The sequence below is a fragment of the Tribolium castaneum genome, chromosome 5 (genome assembly GCF_031307605.1).
Source record: "Tribolium castaneum strain GA2 chromosome 5, icTriCast1.1, whole genome shotgun sequence".
In the NCBI taxonomy this organism is placed as follows: domain Eukaryota; kingdom Metazoa; phylum Arthropoda; class Insecta; order Coleoptera; family Tenebrionidae; genus Tribolium; species Tribolium castaneum.
Window position 1 is genome coordinate 1,924,884 of NC_087398.1, and position 23,829 is coordinate 1,948,712.

At 37.2% G+C, this 23,829-nt stretch overlaps 2 protein-coding genes and 3 non-coding genes across 6 annotated transcripts; all 5 read right to left on the reverse strand.

Annotated features, from left to right (window-relative positions):
• Positions 1–2,529: 2,529 nt before the first annotated feature.
• On the reverse strand, positions 2,530–19,468 carry rau. Of its 2 annotated transcripts, XM_969749.5 has the most exons (5): positions 19,291–19,468; positions 11,179–11,334; positions 3,616–3,872; positions 3,245–3,563; positions 2,530–3,192 (listed from the first exon to the last, which is right to left on the reverse strand). In XM_969749.5, exons 2-5 carry the CDS (start codon positions 11,332–11,334, stop codon positions 2,923–2,925), a joined length of 1,002 nt encoding a protein of 333 aa, XP_974842.2. In that variant the 5' UTR covers positions 19,291–19,468; the 3' UTR covers positions 2,530–2,922. The 2 variants fall into 2 exon arrangements, with proteins under 2 accessions (XP_974842.2, XP_015836068.1); XM_015980582.2 differs by lacking the exons at positions 11,179–11,334; positions 19,291–19,468 and adding an exon at positions 5,093–5,182.
• On the reverse strand, positions 3,903–3,974 carry TRNAE-CUC (transfer RNA glutamic acid (anticodon CUC)). The gene has a single exon. It is a non-coding gene; the product is annotated as a tRNA-Glu (tRNA).
• Positions 4,240–4,311, reverse strand: TRNAE-UUC (transfer RNA glutamic acid (anticodon UUC)). Its single transcript has one exon. It is a non-coding gene; the product is annotated as a tRNA-Glu (tRNA).
• TRNAE-UUC (transfer RNA glutamic acid (anticodon UUC)) lies at positions 4,668–4,739 on the reverse strand. Its single transcript has one exon. It is a non-coding gene; the product is annotated as a tRNA-Glu (tRNA).
• Positions 19,469–22,607: 3,139 nt separating the features above from the next.
• On the reverse strand, positions 22,608–23,741 carry LOC663702 (dTTP/UTP pyrophosphatase). Its single transcript, XM_969737.4, has 4 exons — positions 23,398–23,741; positions 23,107–23,345; positions 22,902–23,057; positions 22,608–22,787 (listed from the first exon to the last, which is right to left on the reverse strand). Exons 1-4 carry the CDS (start codon positions 23,485–23,487, stop codon positions 22,646–22,648), a joined length of 627 nt encoding a protein of 208 aa, XP_974830.2. The 5' UTR covers positions 23,488–23,741; the 3' UTR covers positions 22,608–22,645.
• Positions 23,742–23,829: the final 88 nt, after the last annotated feature.

Sequence of the window (23,829 nt, forward strand, 5' to 3'; positions counted from 1 at the left end):
AAAAAAAGATTTTTATTGATGTTGTTTTAATTTTTTAAATGTCTTGCTACAAACAGTAGCCAACGCAGAAGCCATATGAAGGTAGGTGCATTTTTTTGCGTTTTATCTTGTGATGTGTTGATTTAATAGCTTGTGTGCCATATATTATACCGTATTGTGTATCCTTTATTCTGTATAATATTTATTAAAGTCGCTTGTTGTAACTTTCCTACAAATTAATTTTTTTGTTGGTTGTGTTTTTAATTTATTTTTTAGGTTTTGCTACAAATGGTAGCAGATGCAGTACAAAAGGTAAGAGCATTTATTTAACGCCAAGTGAAAAAGCTTTGATTTTTGTGTACTATTTTTTCATTTCACAAACCAATAATTCCTTTATTTCCTTCATTTGAAATAATCATTGTTTACCTCATCCTTATATCCTTTTTTCCTGGCAAGAATGCTCTAAACCTCCACGTGGTTCTTGCTGGACAAATTAGTTATTAGCTAATTTGACCCTTTAGAGCAATCCTTAAATATAATATGTATTCTTGATTGTTTTTTACACCCTTTAAGTTATGTCGCTTTTTGTAATTTTCATGCAAATAAAGATTTTTTAATGGTGTTGTTTTTAATTTCTTTTTATTGTTTTGCTACAAACAGTAGCCAACGTGGAAGCCATAAAGGTAGGTGCATTTTTTCCCTTCAATTTATCTGTGGTATTGAATTTCTTATAGTTTGAGTGCCACATATTATGTTGTATTGTGTGTTTTTTATTTTGTATAATATTGATAACATGTAACTTCTATGCAAATAAAGATTTTTTTAATGGTGTTGTTTTTAATTTCTTTTTATTGTTTTGCTACAAATAGTAGCCAACGCAGAAGCCATAAATGTAGGTGCATTTTATTTTTGTCACGTATTTTTTTTTATTTCCAATAATTACCAATAATTCTTTTATTTCCCTCATTTTCTAATAATCATTGTTTACCTCATCCTTATATCCTTTTTTCCTGGCAAGAATGCTCTAAACCTCCACGTGGTTCTTGCTGGACAAGTTAGTTATTAATTTGACTAATTAGAGCAATCCTTAAATACGAATTTTTTTTAAATTCGTTAAGATCCTAAGGGTCGTTTGTCCGAACATGATTTTTGTACAGTCAAAGGCCCTATTAGAGGGCTTGATTTCCTACAAAAATTAAGAAAATTGCAGGATATAAAAGGGATGAAAAGAAAATAAAGTTTTCGAAATAGGGAAATTTTATAGAATCTTTAAAAATTCATTAAGGTCTCAAGGGGTGTTTGTCCGAACATGAATTTTTTACAGTCCAAGGCGCAATCGGAGGGCTTAATCTCTTGCAAAAATAAAGAAAATTGCGGGATATAAAAGGGGTGAAAAAAAATAACTCTTGCAAAATAGGAAAATCTTAAAGAATCTTAAAAAATTCATAAGGTCCCAAAGGGTGTTTGTTCAAACATGATTTTTTCACAGTCGAAGGCCCTATCGAAGGGCTTAATCTCCTGCAAAAATAAAGAAAATTGCAGGATTTAAAGGGTGTGAAAAAAATCGGTTTGCAGTGCTTCAATATAAGAATTAAAAATTCAGAAATTAAATGCAGTCAAGTTTTAATTTTTAATAGAAACACATTACAATGGTCAAAAGATGATTTAGAGTCCGCAAAATGACAAATCGTCCACGGTGGTAGGAGTGCGCAGAGACGAAAACTCGTCACGGACGAGTCCAATCTTTAAATTAGGGGTGTTGGTAGAAAACAGTGGCGTGGCGTGGCCCTACATCTGTAGGGAATTCGTCTTAAAATTTAACATTTCAATATTACCAATTATAATAAAAATACCAGTAGAAACATTTTTTGCAATAAACGCGTTTTTACTCGTTACTCATTCAGTATTTTTATTTATTCGACGTCTCTGCTTTGTATTTCTAGGAGATCAACGTGTATTAGCATTAGATATGATTTTTACTATTTCATCGTGCTATTATTGAATAGAGGAAATAGTAACTACTACAAATTATAAATCTCAAACCCTTCTTGATCATGGAATAGTTTTTTGTTACGCCACTGCTCAATCTCCCCACTCGATGAAGTACGCATTGGCTCCGCCTATCGTGGTCGTTTACGGAGTTTCCGAGCTCTACGTAGCTCGAAAATACAGTCGCCCCAATCAAGTCCTCATATACAATTGTGCATATTTCTAAACCCGACAAAATATCAATTTACTGAACATTTAATTGCAATAAATAAATTTGGGATAATTTTAACGTTCGACAATGAATACAATTATTGAGAACTTTATTCAACACAAATGAAGTTTGAGGAAAATCGTCCTAAATAGGCCACACAGTACACACTTGGGTAACGTTGATTGCATCATGTTCTATTTTTTCCATTTCCCAACAATACGATTCGGAAAAAAATAGTTTACTGCCTTATTGCTGCTCGAATATTTTATCCAATAAAACAAGAGTACGCTTTTTTAACTTCCTTTATTCAAAATGGTCTAAAACCTTAAATTAAAATACATACAAAGGTATTTACAGTGATTCTTTGGTATTTTTATATACACATTGCACAGTTAGTTATACAGATACGTTTCCAAAATTATGTTTTAATTCTAGTCTTTGGGTAAACACATCAGACGTACGAATAGATTAACATTTAGTTTAACTACACACATAAGGAAAAAACTCATTACACAATTAATCTATCAAACAATAAATAGACGCTGTGCGCTAATCAGGTATGATTATAAAACTACTCCAAATAGTCCACAAATTATTACACTCAAACATTTATTACTTCAAGACGAACAAAATTCAAATTTAAAAGAGAGACTCTCTGAAAATCTTTGGTTAAAATAATCAATTTTAGGCTGCATCTATCACATCCAAAAACCAACTAGACTCACACAGGAACAAAAAAAATTTCAAATGTAAAAATAATTCTCATAATCCGCATACGAGTTGCTTCCGTTTTGTGCGATTTGTGAACTGCTTCCGAAAACTTTCAAATCGCTGTTTTTGTTCCTACTGACGTACTCTTTGCTCGACTTGAGTTGAGCTGTTTTAGTCTTGGTTTCTTCCTTCGTGTTTGTCGGAACCAGAGAGTTCTGTGACTTGGAGATTTGGGTGAGTTGAGTGGCTGATTGGAAAAGCCTGGACTGAGGTAACGGCGGCAAGTCAGAGACCCAGAAAATCTGTAATTAATGTTTATTATAATTTGAGCTGAAACAGGCGCAAAAATCTCACTTTTCTTCGCGAGAGCGGTAAATAGTCGGGGTTTCTTCTGACTAGGAAATGGCATTTGTGTAAGGGTAACCAAGTTTGTTGCACCTGCAGGGGCCTATCGTCCGGATGTAATTTTCTTTGTTGCTCCTTATCAGTGTTGACTTCGTACAAAGAGAACTGCTCCACGCGTTCTTTGCTGTTGTAACAATTCAAAAGCAGGGCTATTAATTCATCCACTGTTGTCCTAGCGCTTATTAATAGACTTTTATACTGCGAGTTGCTGTTGAGGACCGAATCGTGGACTTTTACCAAGCCTCCGCGTCGAGTCTGGAGGGAAAACCTGCGGCAAAAATCAAATAAAATTTATTTCCATATTTTTACAAATTTATTACTTCGAATCGCCTCTTGGGTGGCAACTTTGTAACACCGCGGGTCTCGCTTCCTCATCTAAAGCCAGATGTGTTCGAACTCCGGCTTTACGAACCGTAACTTCCATACTGAGATAGAAAAGTTTCGGGTCTCGGTGCTTCATTTTATATTTGCCCAAAAGTGTCGCTACTACTTCTTTACACGTCGTTTGGAAAGTGATGCTGAGGGTCTTGTACTCGATATCCGGTCGTAAACATTTGGCATAAACTTTTATGGTTGTCTGCAACAAAAAGAAAGTTGAAAAAAAATATTCCGGTACCGGGAATCGAACCCGAGCCTCCTGGGTGAGAGCCAGGTATCCTAGCCACTAGACCATACCGGACTTGCTTAGTTTTCGATTACGCAAGGACTCAAACCACCACTAATTTAACAACTGGTTTCAATGAAACTAGCTGTAATTAGCTATGACCTACTAATTTTGAAATTTATTTGACTGTTTTTGAACCAAATCATTGCTATTTTATTTTTACCAAAGCAATTTTTTTGTTTTTCTTCTAATCTTAGAAACATTTTGTTTTAACATCTTTTATAAATAAATATTTGTAACAAATAATAAGAAAACCAGGAAAAAGAATAAAAAAAAACTTTTCCGATACCGGGAATCGAACCCGAGCCTCCTGGGTGAAAGCCAGGTATCCTAGCCACTAGACCATATCGGATATGTACTACGCAACAGATTACCAAAGCTCAGATGTGAACCAGGCTTTAATTAAAGTTGTTTTTAATTAATAACTCATTCAATTTATTAATCAAACCAACAATTTTACTTATAAATATCGTATCACAGCCAAGAAAAAACGGGATATTAAATTTTGACCTTTTCTGAAAATTCACTGTAAAGCAGGCTTTAATGTCAGCATCAGACTTGCCAAAGTTTTCAAAACGTCAAAAAATAAATATCGGTAAAAAGTTGGTAAATTGTGAGTATTATCCAAGACGCTGCTTTACACGAAATGTATATGTAAATTGTCGTAACTTTATTATTTTTGTTATTGAAAAAAAAAAGCTCAAAAAATTCCGATACCGGGAATCGAACCCGAGCCTCCTGGGTGAAAGCCAGGTATCCTAGCCACTAGACCATATCGGATGCTTATTTGTTCCTCCAGGCAAAAAAGCACAGACCCCGTCCCGGATTATTTTTAGACTTTGTATTGTGTATTAATTCACTGTTTTGCTCCTCTTTCATTACCAAATAAATTTCCGAGATTGTGTTAATAAACACATCTTCGATTTTCGTGCTCCAAGAATTGTTTTCCTTATTTTTCCCCAAGTGGAGTGTTTTTAGATCAAAGACAAGATTAATTTATTACTTTCAAAAATAAAACACAACTTCTCGTTTTGAGCTTTTTGCTTATGTAATAATTACTCTATTTGCGCTCTTGTCACCTCGATAATTAATAACTTTTACTCTCTGGCGCAAAAAATTAAATAGCAACTCACATGAATGTTCGATGCTGGCACAATATCCAGGCCAAAATTTTGAACTAGTGACAACATTTCCACTCTTTCACACTTAACAACAATCCCAGACAAGATCTTGAATTAGATTAAATCGACACCTTTACGTCTCGATGCCAGGCGTCTTCCTGTTGGGCTCAAAAAAAGAACTCATTTTGTTGCGCCCGCTCTCTAAGTATGATAGATGACATTATGGTCCATATTTTACGTTTTGAGAGTGGCAGCAGGGCGAAACAAACACGCGAGATAAATCACCAAAAAACAGATTATAAAAATGCACAATTTTGTAATAAAAATTCTAGCCACCTTTATTTAAATATCATTTAAAAGCCACACCATTAAAATTAATAACAAGTTCAAGAACCTAACGATATTATAATTGGCCTTTCAGAGGACATTCTTTCATAAATGTTCCCATCCATCCCATCAATCGATCATACACTAATTGACTCCGTTACATTTGCACTAATTACCCCAGTGTCTAGTACTAGTGGCGCAATCTAAATTGATACATTGCATCTAATTATTGTCGGGGTAATACAGATGCTAGAGCCTAATTAACTCTATAATTGCACGGCCGCTTAATTTCGCATAAATACCACAATTTGTGATTCAATCAAAGTAAATCATCGGATGTTAGCGAGCTTTTTAGGAGGGTAAGTGGTGTAATGTGATATCAGCGCCGGAAATAGCATTTGTGTGGTGAGCACGTGCACTATGTGCACACCTGACAGCCAGAGGTTGTATTGTTTAAAGAGTTAAACGATCCTACACAGGATACGTTAAAGTGCCCTTATACGGTAATTTTATCGGAGCGGATTTGCGCCGAAACAAATGGGATAATGTATGCGAGACATGTGCAGAAGCAGGGGGCCTCCGGCAATTTATTGCACTTCTGCAACTGGGGATTAAATTTCAAGTTGAGACCAACAATCAGTGTTTATTTTGGCAGATAAAATATAAATATGATTTCATTATCTTTTCCAAATTTTTAAAGAATCTTGACCTTGTTGGGCAGCATCTGTGTAAAAACAAACAGTTGGGAAATAGTTTTGTTTTGGATTTCCTCTCCGATTAAGTGTCCATTTCGTTTAATGGCCACCAGCTTTGAGCATTTGACGACATGAGTGAAACGAAAGCCGTTATAATTAGATAAAATATTTCACACGAATGTAACAGTAATCGCAAACTAAAAACAAAAATTGATAACCACTCCAGGAAGCGTATGTAAATGATCGCTGATAAAATAAGAACAATAATCACGAACCGATACTCTTAAAAAGCCATAAATCCGGATATAAACCCATCCAATTTTATGCTCTAATCTCGCACGTATTTACGCCAAATCTCACGGTAATGAATAGTTTTTCACAAAAATAAAAGCCGCCATAAAGTTGGTTTATTTAAGATGCGGAGAAAATAAATATCAGTAAAGTAGCACATGGCGCGGCTTTGTTAAGGGTTGTTGCAACCCTTCCGATATGTATTTTTAGTGAATTTAGACTCGTTCCAATATTTGAAATGTGTTTTGCGTCTGGAACGAGGCACGGGCAGGTCGCCCTCCAACAAAAACACTACCTTACTGCATCCTGTCGGAGCAAAACGTGGAGCAGCTGCTTGGTAAACACGCACTTAAATTAATAAATTAGTGGTGAGGAGACGCAGATTTTTGCCCGTCCCTAGCCAAAATTTAATCTGATTGACCTGGGGTTAACACAAATCCATATATCAGGGTATACAGGAGTGGGTGTCTCGTCTCTGGTGCCATATGCCATGTTGGCGTGTGCCATTTGGCGCCTTTTAGTACTTAACCACATCCTGAGGGTGAAATCGTGAGGGGAAACTGGTACCAAAAAATTCCGGGACGTAATGAACGGTTATTTTGTTAATACAGTTGTCCCAGTTTTACATGAAAGGGTAATTGCAATATGGGCACCGGAAGCGCTCGGTTGGAGACAATTGTCGACGTAAATAATGCCGGTTGTTTGGATGGATTTATGCATCAGCATTCGCCTGGAATGTGGACGAATCAAATCATTTTCCTAGCGGCTCATTCGAAGATGTCTTTATTTCCGAACAAATCACTCAACAATGGTTTTCATCTGGTCTAAAGCACCAATCGCCACTAACTAGGCCAGGAGAATATCCGATCGGAATTAGAATAAAATATATCAAACAATACGCATTAAACTTTCTAATTAATGATAATGAATTTCACACAATTATACTGCAAGCTTATTACAAAACGTGGAAAGTGTGGGTTTTTCAAGCGACAATAAACAATGGCATTTTTGCGGCTAAAGTACCACAAGTTTTGGAAAAAGATTCGAAAAACGGGCAAATTATTTCCAGTTACGTTTCAGAGTGGGACGTGCCGGGAGGAGAATAATTACGATTTTGCCCGGATTAGTCACACTTTTATCTATTTTGCTATTTCCCGTCAGGAAGTTTCTTCCTATTTTTCGCGAGAAACAGCCTCTCCCTGTGTTCGCTCATTACATAATTGTTACAATATCCTGCAGTTCAAGGTTAACAGATAGCGGAAACAATGCATGAATCGGATCAGAGAGCTGTTTCCTGTTTTTTTCAATAACCGAATTTTCCACATCAGACCCGACTGACTTCCGATAAGAAAGAACGAGATAAAAATGAATAGTTGAAGGTCGGTACTATTTTAGTTTTGATTAACTAATTCCAAGAATTCAGAATTTATGCCGTTAATTGGAATCGAACGGAACAAGCCGGGACTTCCTGCGCTCTTTTTCATGTCTCGCTCAGATAAGTCCATGTGTGAAAATTGCGGAATTACGAAATAATTATGTTATCAAGTTGCAACTACTAGAAGCAACAAGTCAACATTTGTAAGACTACACAAGACTAGAATAAACAATGAAGAATGAAATGTTATCTGTTCTTGAAAGTAGTTTGTTTGTAAATCGCATTTTTACAGGATAAATATTATTTTCCAAGCGATAACGCTCGTGTTATTTTAACACATTTGAAACGACGGGGCGGATATTAGATTAAGTCACAGGGCTAGACAGCCAAACAAGCCTTTGTTTCATGCACAATTTGCATCAACATTTATCAAATGAAGCAAAATAACTAAAGTTAATCCACACCTTAACATGTATGACAAGTAGATACATTGTCGTTTCCTGCAATTAAATTTCCATAAATCATCCAATGAAAAAATCGATTTTGCGGCTCAAACAAAAGGATTATCTCGCGTAGGTGGTGGATCCACATGAGTAGCGCAGTGCAATTACCACCCACACCTTCTTGCAGTGCTTGCACACGCATGACGTTCGGCTTGTTAGCTAATGCTCCTATTATTAGCCCTATCCTATCCTATTATTTAGCGCCCTATCCTATTATTATTATTAGAGAAAAATTATTAAATAAAGTTCATCGATCAATTACCCCAACAAAGGGTTGGCACGTGTCATTAGGGCGCGGGCCGCTCATTAAAAATAATTCTGTTGAATGTCAACAGTGTGCGGAAGGGCAAGGACCTGCAGATATCGCAGGAGTTACAAGAGTTATGCGGATGTGGCATATATTAAGCAAGCTCATGAAACAACTTTTTTCCAATACTTGTTGCATCCCAACCTTGAGAATTTTGTAGTAAACCGGGAATTTTTTTATTGTTTCAAAAATGCGTTACACTTATTTCCTCCCCGCCTACGAAAACGTATTTGCCGTCCTTGAGTGTCCTCTACATGATAATAATTTACACGGGACAATGGTACAATGTAAATGATTTTCACACACTTTCGGAATACTAACAGCCACTGGAGAAAAATCTGTGACTTCTGGAATTAGAAGCACAATAGCGTGTCAAAAGGACAAAGTGGAGGAAGTCCGCCCTCACGATATGAGGCCTTTTTCAACACCGCAGGGCCATTATTATTGACTTGACGCCACGAATGTTCAAATATCATCCTCTTCGTCAACACCGAAAGAGCAACAACCCGCGTGAATGAGCAGCTTATTTCTTGAATATTAAGCACTTCTTATTAATACATGCTTTTATCACTTGGTAACACATGTTCGGGTTGTTTGAAGAGTTGGGAAACGCGCTATTTACATCCACCATCAATCAGGGAATTTTGATATCAAACAGTATCAAAATTTGATAAGGGGCAGTGTGTTTATCACAGTCCAGACATAAAAAGTGGTGCCAGTGAGACATTATCTACGGAGACGTCTAGCCATCAAATAGTTAATGAATCGCATTTGAGGAGCTTTATAGTGTTAATAATCTTGTTTGCATGATGGATAAAACAATACCTCTTTGAGACAAACCCTCAAGGTTGCGATTTATGGTCGGTGGCGACTGAATTTTTTGCAAAAACTGGAACGGAAGCTGAAAATGCTGAGAATAATTGCCAAAGAGGTTAATTAAATATAAATCTCTGTATTCCCTATTGTTTGCAAGTTTATTTTAAAATATAATGGTGAAAACTAGGCGAGTAAATTAGTGGGAGCCTGAGACAAAAATACTAAAGTCAAGAACAGACAGTTGCAACATTTTGTGCATTTTTCGCAAAGGGAGGCACGGTAACCAGATGCCATGCGATACCATGAGAACATCCTCTGGGAGAGCACTTTTTACCTTCAGTGTCTTCACTTTTGTAAGCCCCTCTCCGTTACTCCACGCGAGTTAAAGAGAGACACAAGGGATAACAATAAAGAACATACTGCTCGAGAAAATAAAACTGACAATTACGAGCGTCTCTAAAAGTGGGACATTGGGATTTTGAAATTTAATCGATTTCGGTGGGAAGATTTAACAATGCCTTTGTGTTCGTTATTAATGAGATTTCCGACTTTCACTGATTGTTACTAATTATTGCTGAAATAATCACTGTCAGTGCTCGCGCAAAGACATCCGAGGAAGCGACTTAATTAGGAATGTGGGGAAAACGCTTTTTCCCATTACTAATTACGAGGCGCTAATTAAAAATCACAATGTAAATAAGCGAACATCTTGTTCTTACTCATGTTACATTCCTGTAATTGGAATCCTGAAAACTCAAAAATACCTCAATGGGTGACAAATTTGTTGTTTCAGTACATATTTACATTTCTCGCTAAAAATCAGCCTTTCTTCTGCATTGTAAATAAATTACAAGAACTGAATTAACACTGTGGAAAAATCATCAGTTTTCAAACGTTTCAATTATTTAACTAAAGAAAAATGGGCACACGTGCCTAGAAACACCCAGTACAAGGACGCTTGAAATTCGCATTGTTGTTTGAATATTTCCACAAATTACATCATCTCTAATTGATTTACTGATTGAATCGCAACGAAATCATATGTTTTCGTGTTCGTAAAAATGCCACTGTTGATAATAACCCCCTTATCGCCAATTAACGTTGGGTCAGTTATGTGACAAAGCCAATTAGAAAATTTCAAAACAGTGTGACAAGGAAACGCTGAAATTGCCACGTCCAGTCGGATAAGACGGTTATAATCAAAATCGCCTAGTTTTGAGCCTAATGAGTCAATTTAAATAGTTGGAATGATTTCTCGCTAAATTTTTGTCAACCCGGTGCACATGTGTCACGCTAACTAGCAGTGTTCGGAATACAATAATAGTATTTGAGGCCTTCTGTCGACCTTACAAGGCAACCTATTTCCACGGGAAAAGAACACGAGTTCCCACGGAGTGACGTTTTTTCCAATTCTCATGCTGATGATTATTGTTCAAGTGGCTAACTGTAATTTGTACTATTCGCGTTATTAACTAATGTTTTTTCTGGCGGTGGTTTTGGGTGCACACAAGTGAGGATGGTCTTGTTTTGAGTCGTTCCCACGTGAGCATTATGAATCGTTTAGAGTTGTAATCACGGTCCGGAACAACCTTGGTGGACAAGTCTTTCGAAAAAATCACACGAGATAACGAAATTCCATGTTTATAAAGCAATTTGTCGGGATTTATTATTACACTGGTGATTTATTAATGTATTTGTTGCACTGATAAACTCCCATCATTATCAATTAATTAAAAATTGTGTCGATTTTTGCACAATAAAGTGCAAGTAACGGTTGCAATTACCTGTAAATTTCCTGAAGAAGAGTCATTGAGTGATGAGTAGCTCGAAGAGCGACTTCCTAGCGGTTCAGGACTGAGGCTTCCGTAGGATGTCGTTGAGCTTAGGGACACTGTGTCAGCTCTACTCCTGTAAGGAGAAAGCTGCACGTGTTTCATCATCTGCAACAAATCAGACAACCGTAATTAAAGAATTTTGCACAGAATTTTGTGATCACATCATCAATAAATAGTTAAGCAATTTACTCGAAAAATAAATACGAGGTTACTAAAGTTTGGGGAACAGTAGAGTCTTTTACAAACTTGGGTTGAAGAGTTCTCTGTTAGGTTAACGAGGAGATGTGTCTTTGTGATAACCTCGATAACCATATATCAGTCGTTTCAACATCTCGACTTTTTCGTAGGATCTGAAGGCTTCCAGTCTTGTGCCGACTCTAACAATCCAAAAGGATCACATTGTGTAACACAGCCCAATTTGGAAACAATTCGATCTTCTCGCGCCTAATTAATAGTTTCCCGCCACGAACTCGATCATTTGTGAAATCGTTACATAAGTGATTATTTCTACAGTTATACCGATACATATTTTCAACTCTGCTACTGTAATTGTCTTGGTAATTTCCTCTGTGCAACATCCTCCGGGACAAAAAACTTAGCACTGTCGCAACACAATACTAATAAAACGTCGCTCTTGTTTCACCTCAACATCCGGTCATTTTCACGTCCACTAGTACAAATTCCATATTCAATCCGGTCCTGATTTTTTAAAAGCCGCAAATACTTGTGTAACCGCAGGATTTTGTTACACCGGATCGAGTTCCATGTGTTGTAAGCTCGCCCATGGCACTCACCAAATGGGACACGTACGTAGAAGAAAATTGTAAACACTAGAAATTTGTTCCCAGCGATTGCAATTTTGTATTTCTCAAGTTTCATCCGGATATTGCAATATAAAGAGAGTTTTTACAGCCAGTAGTTGGACACCGAGAGACGCCAGCAGTAATAAATGGCTTTTAATTAAGCTAGTTTGCAACTGCTGCACTAGGAAATAATTACATGGAAATTAGCATCACGGAGGTTCACACGTTTGCATACCCAAAAAATTGAACACTCCAGGCGAAATATTCAGGAAAATACAAAAAATTGAGTTACAAGAAACTGTAAACTTCCAAGCTCACAATTGATTTTAATGAAGAATTGAGATCCTCCCAAGATAATCTCTTCAATTCTGTAGGAACTAATGGTCACAAAGGCGTATTACGTTACTCTCCAATTAAATTTAATTAAATAAGACGCTTCCTTGCGCCTCCAGAATTGTAATTTGTGGCACAAGTTAATATTTTTACAATGTGGCAGCACGTGCTCCCGCTGTGTTGTTCTAAGGTCGAGGTCACACAGAATTATTTTCCGTGCTTTGGTCACACTGATTACTCCATCAATTAACCCGTGATGTCAGTTGTTCAGCCCAATCGGTTAATTGTGAGCCAATTAAATAGTCTTTGACTGTTAGTTTCCTCCGGTTCGCTAAACCTTCATCTCAATCATCAAATGAAGCATTTAATTGTCATCTTCATTTAGCGTTTCCTTGACACCACACCGATCAAGTCGGGAATTTCCTGCATGAAAACGTGCAAATTTCACAATTTCCATTGACAGTTTGTTCCCATTCGACCGGAGATTTAATACAGCGCGTTTAGAATTTTTCACTTCCTGCTTAATTTAAATTTAATTACGGAGACGCCACCGTTAATTGGTTCGTATTAAACATTTCCTGCGGTTGGTATTGTCCCAATCGACGCGTCTTCTAATTTACGCCCAATTACGTAAGCTATTTCTTGTGTGGTCCTGACATCGACCCCTATAACAATCAAGGGATGTGGAGAGGAAGTCGAGTTTATTTATAGTGTAGCAATTTGTAATAGTTTGTTTAGGGTTCGATCGTAACTTAATCGCCACGGCTTTGTTCTCCTTCCGAAAATATTGTAACTTCTCGGTTTTAAACGCGGCACATCTGGCTGTCAAAGGTGTTTTCTCTCCAAGAGCCGATTCCGGAAATAAAGCATCCGATTCGATTTCCTGTAGTTTACTACTGAATTTTTATGAGAATGTAAATAATCCGCAGTATGTTGGGCTCCTCAATGTTTGATTAGCGAGATAACCCAATTTTCGGCACCAAATCCATGTGGGTGCCCACTGGCCCCAGATGTTGGTACAAGAGCCAACCTACACTTGAAAGTTATAAGATAAAAAATGCACGTACACCTGTTATGTAAACCCGTCACACAAACCAAAGTCTTTGCCCTATCGGTTGAATATTTATTCACAGTTCTAATGAATATGAAATAATTGTTATTGGTGATAAATTAAACGCACTTGTGGGTGTACAACAGTCCGTAAAAGGAGCCGTCAAAAATTTCGCGGTTCTGGGAACACAGCCCACGGAGCTCCAAGTCGTGTTAAGGCACCTACAGCCCAAAAAAATACGCCCCGTGCTAGTTTCAGAAATTTAGAAAACTTGCAATCATATTTGCGCCCCCTGTGGCGTGCAACTCGATAGGGAGGTGCGGTATAAATGGGAGTGCCGGGTCATTTACCCCAAATTATGATTCCCTTATACGAAATTAAATTGAGTGAAAGTGGCAAGGAGTGGCAGGAAGGATGTGCAGTTTTTGCAAAAGGACCAATGCGTCTTTTAGCTTGTGGGAAAGAAGTTATGCCGTTTCCTTGTGTGGTGGCCTGTGGGTGGCTCCAGGTGTTGTCCGCCAACACGCCCCAACCAAAAGAAAATTCATGCAACAATTTAACTGTACTTCTTCGGGGAAAATCGCACAGGTGTGAGTGGCTGACTGATAACGAAAGCACTCGAGTAACCAGTTAATAACATACAATTATTTATGCAAATAGCAATTTTGTATGTCATTAGATCAGCCTTGTTGCGAGCAGTTATCAAAATATTCATCGTGGAATCTTATGTAATTGAATGGGTTAATAGACGACCTTCAGAATTTTATTAAAATGGTCACCCAAACAAGAGGCGTGTCTCGAATTTTCACGATAACCCAAATTGTCGCTTTCGATGGAGAGGTTTAATCTCGGCGAACTGGAGAGAGTGCAAAGAGCGACCAAGGAGGTCAATTGAATTAATGATGATATCTCTATTCAGAAGTTCAAAAGAGATTAAAATGACTCTCTCTGGGCCAGTTTCTCCAAATAGAAGGGTCCCGACTAGGAGGGTTTCCCGTTTCTCTTTAAAATTGTAGTTTTTAGAGGAAGCCGGACGCTGTGTAATTACGTGAATGCAAATATGACGTAGAAATTCATTCAAGCTCTGCTACACTTTCACATAATCCATTAATGCGACGAGACAATAACCAGAAAAAACCATCTGAATTAATAACAGACTACTTAGCCGGGGATTATCTGAATCTTGTCGGGCAAATATTCGTCTCAAGTTTCTTGTTAAGTGTGCATAATTCGCTTCAGTAATTGCCGCGAAGAGTCTGCATGCAATAAACTTGAAGATATAATCAAGCCGTACTTTTGACTCTAACCGAGGTCGAAAAGCGAGCTTTAATCTATCATCTTCTGACCAGCCGGGATAATTACCATCAAAGTGGATTTTCGTTGTCGTTTTACGGGATTTAGCAGCGCACAACAATGGCTGTAGGAGTGTCCAGGGCGTGTGGGTGATGTTCCAAGAAGTCTACAATTGCTCAATACCCTTCATAACCCTGCCCTTAATGCCATTATTCTGTCAAGTGAATTATTGCAAGTATTGTATTTACCAGTTGTCGGAATGACTCTGATTATGCAACCGCAAATGAAAATTAATTTATTGCCGCTGTGGCCGCTTTACTGCACTTCTCAGCCAAGTTATGTAAGGCTTGGACAACCAGCTTCGAAGAACACGACGTGAGGGAAATCGGTAATGGAAAGTGGAAACAATTAGTCCCTTGAAACACCCAGGAATTCCCAACTAATTTTCCAAAAATTACTGACTACCCAATTGCGTAAAATTTCGGGAAATTCCATAAAAATTTCTAGATATGCAGATTTTTAGATAACCTTGGTCGCGATTTCGTCATCGATATTGGAAAATAAACCATTCTTTGCCTATTGGGTGATTTATAAACACATACGCACTCACAACCTTTTCAAAGTAAAAGTTTATTGCCGTGTTTTGTACATTTATATAGCTCATACATCATAAGACTATAGAATATTGAATAATTCTGACAACCATAAAATAAATACATTAAACATTGTATTAAATCATGCATCTGTTCTTCGCGGACTTAACTGTTTTATTATTTATTTTACATCCGTTTGTAAATTTCTGAGCGGCTTCGAGCCCACACCCAAAAATTAAAATTAGAAACTGCCAATATCATGTGCATTAGATTAATAATTAAAATCAGGTTACGCAAGCAAGAAAACGATTGCCGCCCTATCATTTTTAACCGCAAGATCAAATTTTAGTTAACGCAATAAATATTTCCAATTATTGTTATCTATCGCACAAATCGTGTTAATTATTATCAGTAGCTAAATGTTACCTTCACTTTCCCATATTCATTATCAGATCCATATAGGTATAAAGTTACGTAAAACAATTTTCATAAATATGAAAAATTGTGCTCGTAGTACGGTCTTTATTTTTTTAAATAAGCACATAACTTTTGATTTAATTTGATGTCGTTTCGCGTCCTCAACCAATTACAAATAATTCGTACAAGGTATATGACTTGAAATAACATACAATCATGTCGCTCAAGAGGCAAACGATTTTAATTGACAGTCATAAATAAAAAACTAATTTTGCAAAATTGCTAGCTGTGCCTGCTCCAGCTAGAGAAAGGTGCTAATTAAGGTTTCGGCGACCGATAGTTAACTCTTTTTCATTGATCGGTTAAACGTTTGCTTAATTGATCATACGTTTGAAACAAAGACATTGTCATTTGCGAAGATCGCGGTCAGCGTACTTTTTCTCTGGTTCAGTACCGTCGACCGTTTCGCTTCGTGGCTTCTTTTGATATCTGAGACAGTCAGTGTTTCTTGTATCCCGCATTCCGACGTCACGAAAATCATAATTTCGTTCAAATCCATCAATCGTGGGTTAATTGGGTTAGCTCCGAGTTTCCTCGAACGGTCGTAGGAGCATTATTTCAACGAAAGGAATGCGAATGGTAGCAGTGTCCTCACCTTGCCCCCAGCGAAGGAAGTGAGTGCGGAGTTCGAACCCGCCGAGCAACTTTATACGGATATTATTAGGCAGAAAACTGTTATAATTGCGGCTAGGAATTCGAGAGAATCCTCGCATAGGGCGGCTCGTGCGCGCATTTAAATCTCCGAGTCCGCTCAAGTGTGAAGCGACTTCCTTCAGTCCTGTTTTTGTGTCCAGATAAGTCCTGTTTTTTCCACGGCTCTACATTCCGTCACAGTGGCTGGGCTTTTCCGGTTTCACCCCCGATACGAACCCTCGTGGGAGAATATCAGTTCCGTTCACATTTCCTCTTCCACTCCGGAAATGTATTGAAACTGTTATTATATTGCCCGCGGCTAGTTCGTGGAAATCCTCGATCCTAATTACGACTTTTAAAACCACACAGTGGTTGGCAATTTGTCATGTTTACTCAACTTGTCAAAAAGTGGATTAATCGACTGAATCACCGGGGTTTTTATACCTCTCGGTTCGATTCTCAAAGATATGCTAATTTTCTCAATGCACTTAAGGTTGGCGGCATTTTTCCCTGAACTGTTTTCGCGCAAATTTCGAGAAACCGAGGTGAGACATTCCAGAAATGTTAATCACGGTAATTAGCATTGAGCTGGGGAGAAACTTTCTTCTGATGTGAATCAACAGGTATCTTAATCAGTGATTAATAAGTTCTTGGGAGATATAATTGTGTTGCTTCTCGTTTTGTGATAACAGCTTCCTCGAAAGTATTACACAATGAAGAGGGACAAAAATAGAATCATTATCCATAACGTCATACAAAAACCGGACCGATCATCGAAGTACAAAGCTATCGATGATGTGCTCGCTTTTTGTAAATTTTTGATTTCGCGCTTAGATGAACAAATAAATTTTATATGAGTCGCAATTGCAATTATTTTCGGAATGGGGAAAAAGCAACTGATAACGGGAAGGAAACACGTAATTCTACGTCTGGCCCGATTTTTGAAAGCCGGAAGATTCAGTTTAATTGTTCCTCCAAATGCTCAATGGTGCGTGCCGCTCTCATTGCATATTAATTTACCCGAAATTATCGGAAATCGTAATTCACAGTCACCCATATCAGACCCCACCTACAAAGGCATTGAAAAGAACAACAATAACTCAAATAAATAATGTATGAAATCAACAGTAAATATAAAACTTGAACCAAGACCTTGCCAGTTATGCAAGTTCCTTTAACCGGAGTTGGCGATTTTCGAAAAATTATTTCGCGAGAAGTTTGCAGGTTTGGCATTGAGATAAACGCAACAGTAATTAAACAACAATAGAATAAGCAGTAAAAGTTTAATTAAAAAGTGAACCTTGAACGCCAGTCCTAAATATTTCAATCAGGATCTCCAACAAGACAAGATTTAATCTACAGAAAATATTTAAAAAACAGGATTTGTAATTAGCAGCGTTTTTAATTAATACCAATCTGACAAAATTTACCGAAATGTGAAAAAAATTAAAGCTCGCCTGTTTCGTTCGTCTTCAGAAATAATTAACAGAAATGACAGGCACTAAGCGTGAAAAATCATAATTTATGCAAGCACCATAATAAATTGTAATTAGATGTTTTGGTAAATTCCCCTCTTATGCAAATTACACGTTGAAATTAACATTATACATCAGCGATCTCATTTATTGCCAAAATTTTGTCGTTGGACAATAAACCACACTTGTAAGAACTTTGGTCAGCCTGGAGAGATCAGACATGTTCACCTATCAGAGTAAATATTGACTTGGTGGATTCCTACAAATTGAACACTGTTTGTGTAAGCTTCTTATCAGTTAATAAATGTTTGTACCGAGACAAAGTTATTCCTTTTTTGTGGCCACTAAACCACTTCGTCCTTTGAAGCTCTGGCAAAAATGTTTAATTCATGCGATACTATTACAGAAAATGAGCGTACTTTGTCCATTTAGAGAAATTATACCTTATTTGTATTTGTCCCTCCATTTAAGTTTCCCTCAGCCCCCAATTATGATGCAGATAATGATCAAGACGTTAACACCTTAATGAGCTCGCATGTCGTCCCGATACAGTTTCAAATAATTATAAACAGGACGAGTTTTTGTAACACTCCGTAAAGGAAATTTCATCGTAACCGATTTTATGGCTTGGAAATACCTCAGCATTTATAAATCAATTATGAGCGTTGACCAAATGTCAAGAATTCGTTCTCGGTACGCGATTTGTCATTATTGCAAATTAGCGAAAAGCCGAGCGAAAGTTGCAGTCATTTTCCAGTCGATGATGCAAACGTTAGATCACTGCTTTGTGAAATGAAACCTGGACGGCATGTGGAAGAGAAGTGACATTTGGGCGGATCCACGTCCATGTAAACGTCCGGTCTTCACCACAAAAGATTAGGCTGGTCCAGATTTATTTCTTTACACTTGTTTGTAGGAAATTGAGTAACAGGATCTGATACAATTTTTGGTTTTGTTCCAACCTTGATCGTGATTGTTGTTGGTGGTGGCACAATTTGAATAGGATGAAACTGATGACTCATGAACATTTACAATGCAAAATTCTTTACGTTATCTCGTAGTCTACAAGGTTTTATGCTGCTAATAACCGAGAATTAATCTAAACGAAAGTGATTCATTACGTTACAACTGGAGGAAAATTGATTTCATTTGTGTGTAAAGCAGCCTTTTTGCACGCTGGTGTGAAGACCACCAACGATCAAAAATTGTTGTTTATTAAGCAAACAGTCCCGGATCCGAAAAATGTCAATAAGTTTGAATGGACAAGTGGTAATAAACATTTAAAGCACGGAGGAATAATAAAAGGCTATTTTATCACCACGACATATCTGGCATTGTTGTTGCACTCAAAATATTTGCATGCGCATCAACTGAGCTTTAAAGCTCCAAAAATAATTCCCCACCTTGGTAATCCCTTCAGTCAATGGTAATCCCAAAAATCAGCAACTGGGAAAAGTTCACGAAAACACGCACTCAGAAACGTGTGCAGCACATGGAGCTGCGCCGAAGTGTTCCAACACCACGTCCTTCCAACACCAACGTTAAAACGCGACTGATAGCTGCGAGCTTTAACCCACGGTTGAGTCGCGTTACTCTGCCTCGGCTTGTCCCAAAGACACCATAAAATGCATTTCTATCAGATTATGGATGATAGTGGGATGCAGGCAGGTTCATTGTAGTGTTATTGTTTGGAGGCTTTTCGTATTCTCACACTTTCCTTCAGGGTGGGTGTTGGGAGAGAAATTCCGTTGTTTCTTGCTGGACTTGAGACGGGGCAAGGTATACGAGATTTTTTAAGCTGATATGCAAGCGGAACAAATTTCGTTACTGTGTAAAGGTAAATAAACTATTTTCATAACAATGGATGGCATGCTCAAGGTACACAAATTGGCTACTTATCGGTTCCTCCTCCAGAAGCTGAGGAATTCGATACCACATTTTTTTAATTTGTTCCTTTTTGACAACATAAATAATTAATTAGATTATTATTTACACATCTTTATTCTCGGTCAATTTGCACAAGTTTCATACAACTATTATGTTTCTTACGCATAATGAGTTTAGAGGACTAATTATTTTACGCAAAATTTATGAAATATCCGTTTCATTGAAATTCGCAAATCCTTCAACGCTTCAACATTACTGAAGAAAAATGTTCCACTTGTAATACGCTATGGCATACTTTGTAAATATTGTAAATAAATTAATAATTAATAACGTGTTATTTTTTTATTATTATTTTGATCACATCCACAGAGCTTTGGGTTAAAGCTTTATAAAAGATGCAAATGGAGTGCTTCTTTAATACACATCCATAAACATGAAAAACTTTCCATTTTCAGCGACCAAACACATGTTAACTGGCTGGTGCAACTGTAAACGATTAAATAACTATTAATTCATCACGTCTTGACACTGCATCGTTTTATTAACTGACTGACTAAAAAACGGACAAAATGTGGCCAACTGACTCGCTTTATAATAATTTTTATTAGGAACATGCCTTATTCGACTCATAAATGGTGCTAAAAACCCAGTTACCATCAACCGCAAGTTCTGTGTCAATTTTCGTAACAATAAAATGGTGAAAATCGATTTTTTCTTCCCACAGAATTAATCCAAACAAACTATAATTCCCCATTCAATAAAACGGATAGAAAGTCAGAAAATGAAGTGAGAAATGGACCGATACGTAATGAATACATTGTCTCATTTGAGAATGATCAAAAGTTATGTGAAATTATAAGAAGGAAGTGAATAGGTTGATTTATTGAAATTACAACGTGAGTAAGTTGGTAAATTGCTCACACATCCCGTCGTATTAACTTACTTCTGTTTCCGACTGACATCCTCATGCGTACGGTTTCAAAACAGACAAATTGAAGGCAAAATTAATTTGAAAAGATAAGTCTGATAAGCGAGCCTTGAGTGCCATGCATAATTCAGGAAGCGGATACAGTTAAGGTAAGGTTGCATTGTTCCATAAAATGCGGAATATCGCTGCTAAGGACTCATTTGCCATCACCAGAGGGTTGGAATTATGTAAAGTAAGCGCACACAAAGGAAACGTTCACACATAATTATGTAAATAAAACTGTCGCTAATATTTACGAAAGTTATATTTGTGTTGAAAATCATTTCACACATGCAGGTTCCCACACGATGCAAAATAAGTGCAACAAGTAACCCGGCGTTATTTAATTGATCAGGAAAATTAAAATCGGATTGTTTCCGCCCATCGCATAATTGCGAGAAAGCCTTTCGAAAGAAGTAACCGGAGCATGTGTCGGCAATATGTCTTTGCGTCACACTAAGCAAAAAAACTGCTGCTGTACCTAATTTTTTTCCAGCAATATGAGCCCCTTCATGACGTATTATCAGTCGTAAGAAACCGCAAAACTAATTTGCCCGAAAGACCCCGATGATGGGTTGGACCATCAGGGGTTACCTTTCTAGACTAAACAACAAGGCGAAGCCGCTTTTTGGCACATGTTAATGACTTGAACATGCTTTTAATCAGTTTTCAGGCAAAATGCCGCCGTTCGGAAAACAGATGTGGTGTTTGTTTACTTGTAGGCTTGTTGCTGAGGTGAAGATGGTGTAAATGTTATATTTAGCGAGATTATTATTTCATAATAAACGGTGGAATTATAAACATTTCAGTTTATTAAACAAGTTCTGGTGCTTGCAGGGCGAGAAGTTCAATGTCGATTTTTTACCAATCGATTTTCTAAAAACCTTGTCCGATTTTGGAAAGAATCAATTTCATAATAGGAAAAATAGATCCTGTTTTAACAAATAGGAGCACGTTATGTTTAGCCAAAAAATTAGCGCGAGGCATCTGTTTCAAGCCAAATAGCTTTTTTTAATTACAAACAAACCGATTTTCGACAAGCACCATAAACTTTCCGGGTAATTAAGTGTACCTGATTAAAGTGCTTTGCTTGATTGATTTCCTAATTTTTTGTAAAAAGTCATTAGAATGTTTTTCTTATTTCGCGTAAATTTGACTGCCCATTCTTGATGAAAATGGTTTAATTAACTCAATTCCGACCAATTAAAAAATAACCAGGGCCTTTTTATTCATATTCAAGCTTCCATTTCGTCTTTGATCCCACCGCTCCAAATAAAAATCATTAATTTAGCAATTCACTTCTCACTCGGCTCAGATAACTACCGCAGGATGTGGACGAAACATATTCAAATATGCGACTTGTCTGCGGGTATTATGGTTTCTTCTACCTGTACAGCCGTGACTATTTTTGGATTTTGGGACCTTTTTTATTTGTAAAATATTTTAAGCGACTTTCTCTCTTAACGTTCAATCGAAATTGTTTGTAAATTCGGTTTTCAATAGTTCGTTATGAAACTGCAAACAAATGGTGTATTTCCAGCACGTTTATATTTCATAATCGTGATTATTTCCACTACATTCCATCGGTGTGTTTGCACTGTTTTGCCCACAATTCAGATTAAACCACAATCTGGTGTTAAATCTTGTATTTATTTGAACTTTTACCTGCCTTACACAACGGGCGCTTTATAAAAGTTGTGTTAATCTATTTGATAGCTGGGCAAACAACCAATAAATTAAAGAACCCACTGTTAGAAGGCACATTTTCGGCGGTTGCCTCCAAACCTGGAGTGTTTACACGGTCCTAACTCATGTTGGGGCGATACCGTTAAAAATCCATTGTCCTGATAAATAAAACAGCAAAAAAAATTTCGAATTTTTATTTGGGGTCAAGAACACATTTGCTAAAATTGATTTAAAACTATTTGTTTAAGCAGTTTGGCCAATCGAGCCATCGGCAATCCGATAACGTTATTTCCATCACCTTCGATCCGGTCGACGAAAGTGCTTGCCATACCTTGAATACCGTACCCACCAGCTTTACCCCTGAAAATCAATACGTTATGTCCCACACAATACACTTGCGTAGGCTCGGTCGTATAAATAATTAACACAAAAAATCAAACAGTTTAATAATTTACTCCTTTCGATTATCCTTACATGGGCTCGCCCGTCTCCACATACGCTAAAATTTCCTCCGGAGACAATTTTGCCATATAAACGGTCGTAACTTCGGTAAATTTACGAATTTCGTTTTTGTACCTCACAACTACTCCTGTGTAGACTGAATTTGGAATATTTGGAGAGTGTGTTAGGCTAAAATTAGTTAATTGTCATTCGGAATTGTCTAGATTTGTGGTTGTACTCTGTGATAGTTTTTATGGCTTGTTCTTTAGTCTTGGGTTTCCCGTACATTCGCCCATTGAAGGTGACCATGGTGTCAGCTCCTATAATGATATCAGGTTTTCTTTCGTCATTTTTCAGACGTTCCCAAACATCGTTCACTTTCCCCAAAGCTGTTTTTTCAACAAAGTCGGAGAAAGTGTGCTCTTTTGGGTCCAAATTTTCCTCAAAATTGGACGGCACTACTTCGAATTTAAGTCTCTGGAAAAAAATGTGTAAAAATCAGCAGGAAGAACAGCAGGCGCCATCTCACCGTGCTTTTCAGCAAAGCAGCACGCTGTTCAGAACCACTGGCTAAAATAACACGTAAATCGTTGAGTTTACTGACTAACGGTTCCAACATTTTTAACAAATGCAGCGATTGTTTGAATTATTTTTGTAGCAGCTTCGATTCACTAATAATCACTCTTCGATTCACGATGTTATTACGTAACTCTGGAGTTAGCATTCACGAACAACGTGGTCATTGAATTTGATGGTAACGAAGCGATCTACACAGTTTACCCGAAGTTTGCTACCCTTGCTTAAATTTGATAAAATTGACAAATAAAACTATTTCACAGTCCAAGTAGTACTTTTTTATTTCGACTAGTTCGATCAGATTGCTTGAAGCTTCTATCGCAAACTTAAAACTTAATGATAGATTTATGTGATGAAAAACTAGTCCAAACGATTATCTCATTGG

Coding starts and splice junctions, on each gene's coding strand:
- LOC663702 (XM_969737.4), bottom strand. CDS start 23,487: ATGTTGGAACCGTTAGTCAGTAAACTCAACGATTTACGTGTTATTTTA. Junction 23,058..23,106: donor GCCATAAAAACTATCACAGA/GTACAACCACAA, acceptor AACTAATTTTAG/CCTAACACACTCTCCAAATA. Junction 22,788..22,901: donor GTGGAGACGGGCGAGCCCAT/GTAAGGATAATC, acceptor ATTGATTTTCAG/GGGTAAAGCTGGTGGGTACG.
- rau (XM_969749.5), bottom strand. CDS start 11,334: ATGATGAAACACGTGCAGCTTTCTCCTTACAGGAGTAGAGCTGACACA. Junction 3,873..11,178: donor CTTCTTCAGGAAATTTACAG/GTAATTGCAACC, acceptor TTTTTGTTGCAG/ACAACCATAAAAGTTTATGC. Junction 3,193..3,244: donor TACCGCTCTCGCGAAGAAAA/GTGAGATTTTTG, acceptor CATTAATTACAG/ATTTTCTGGGTCTCTGACTT.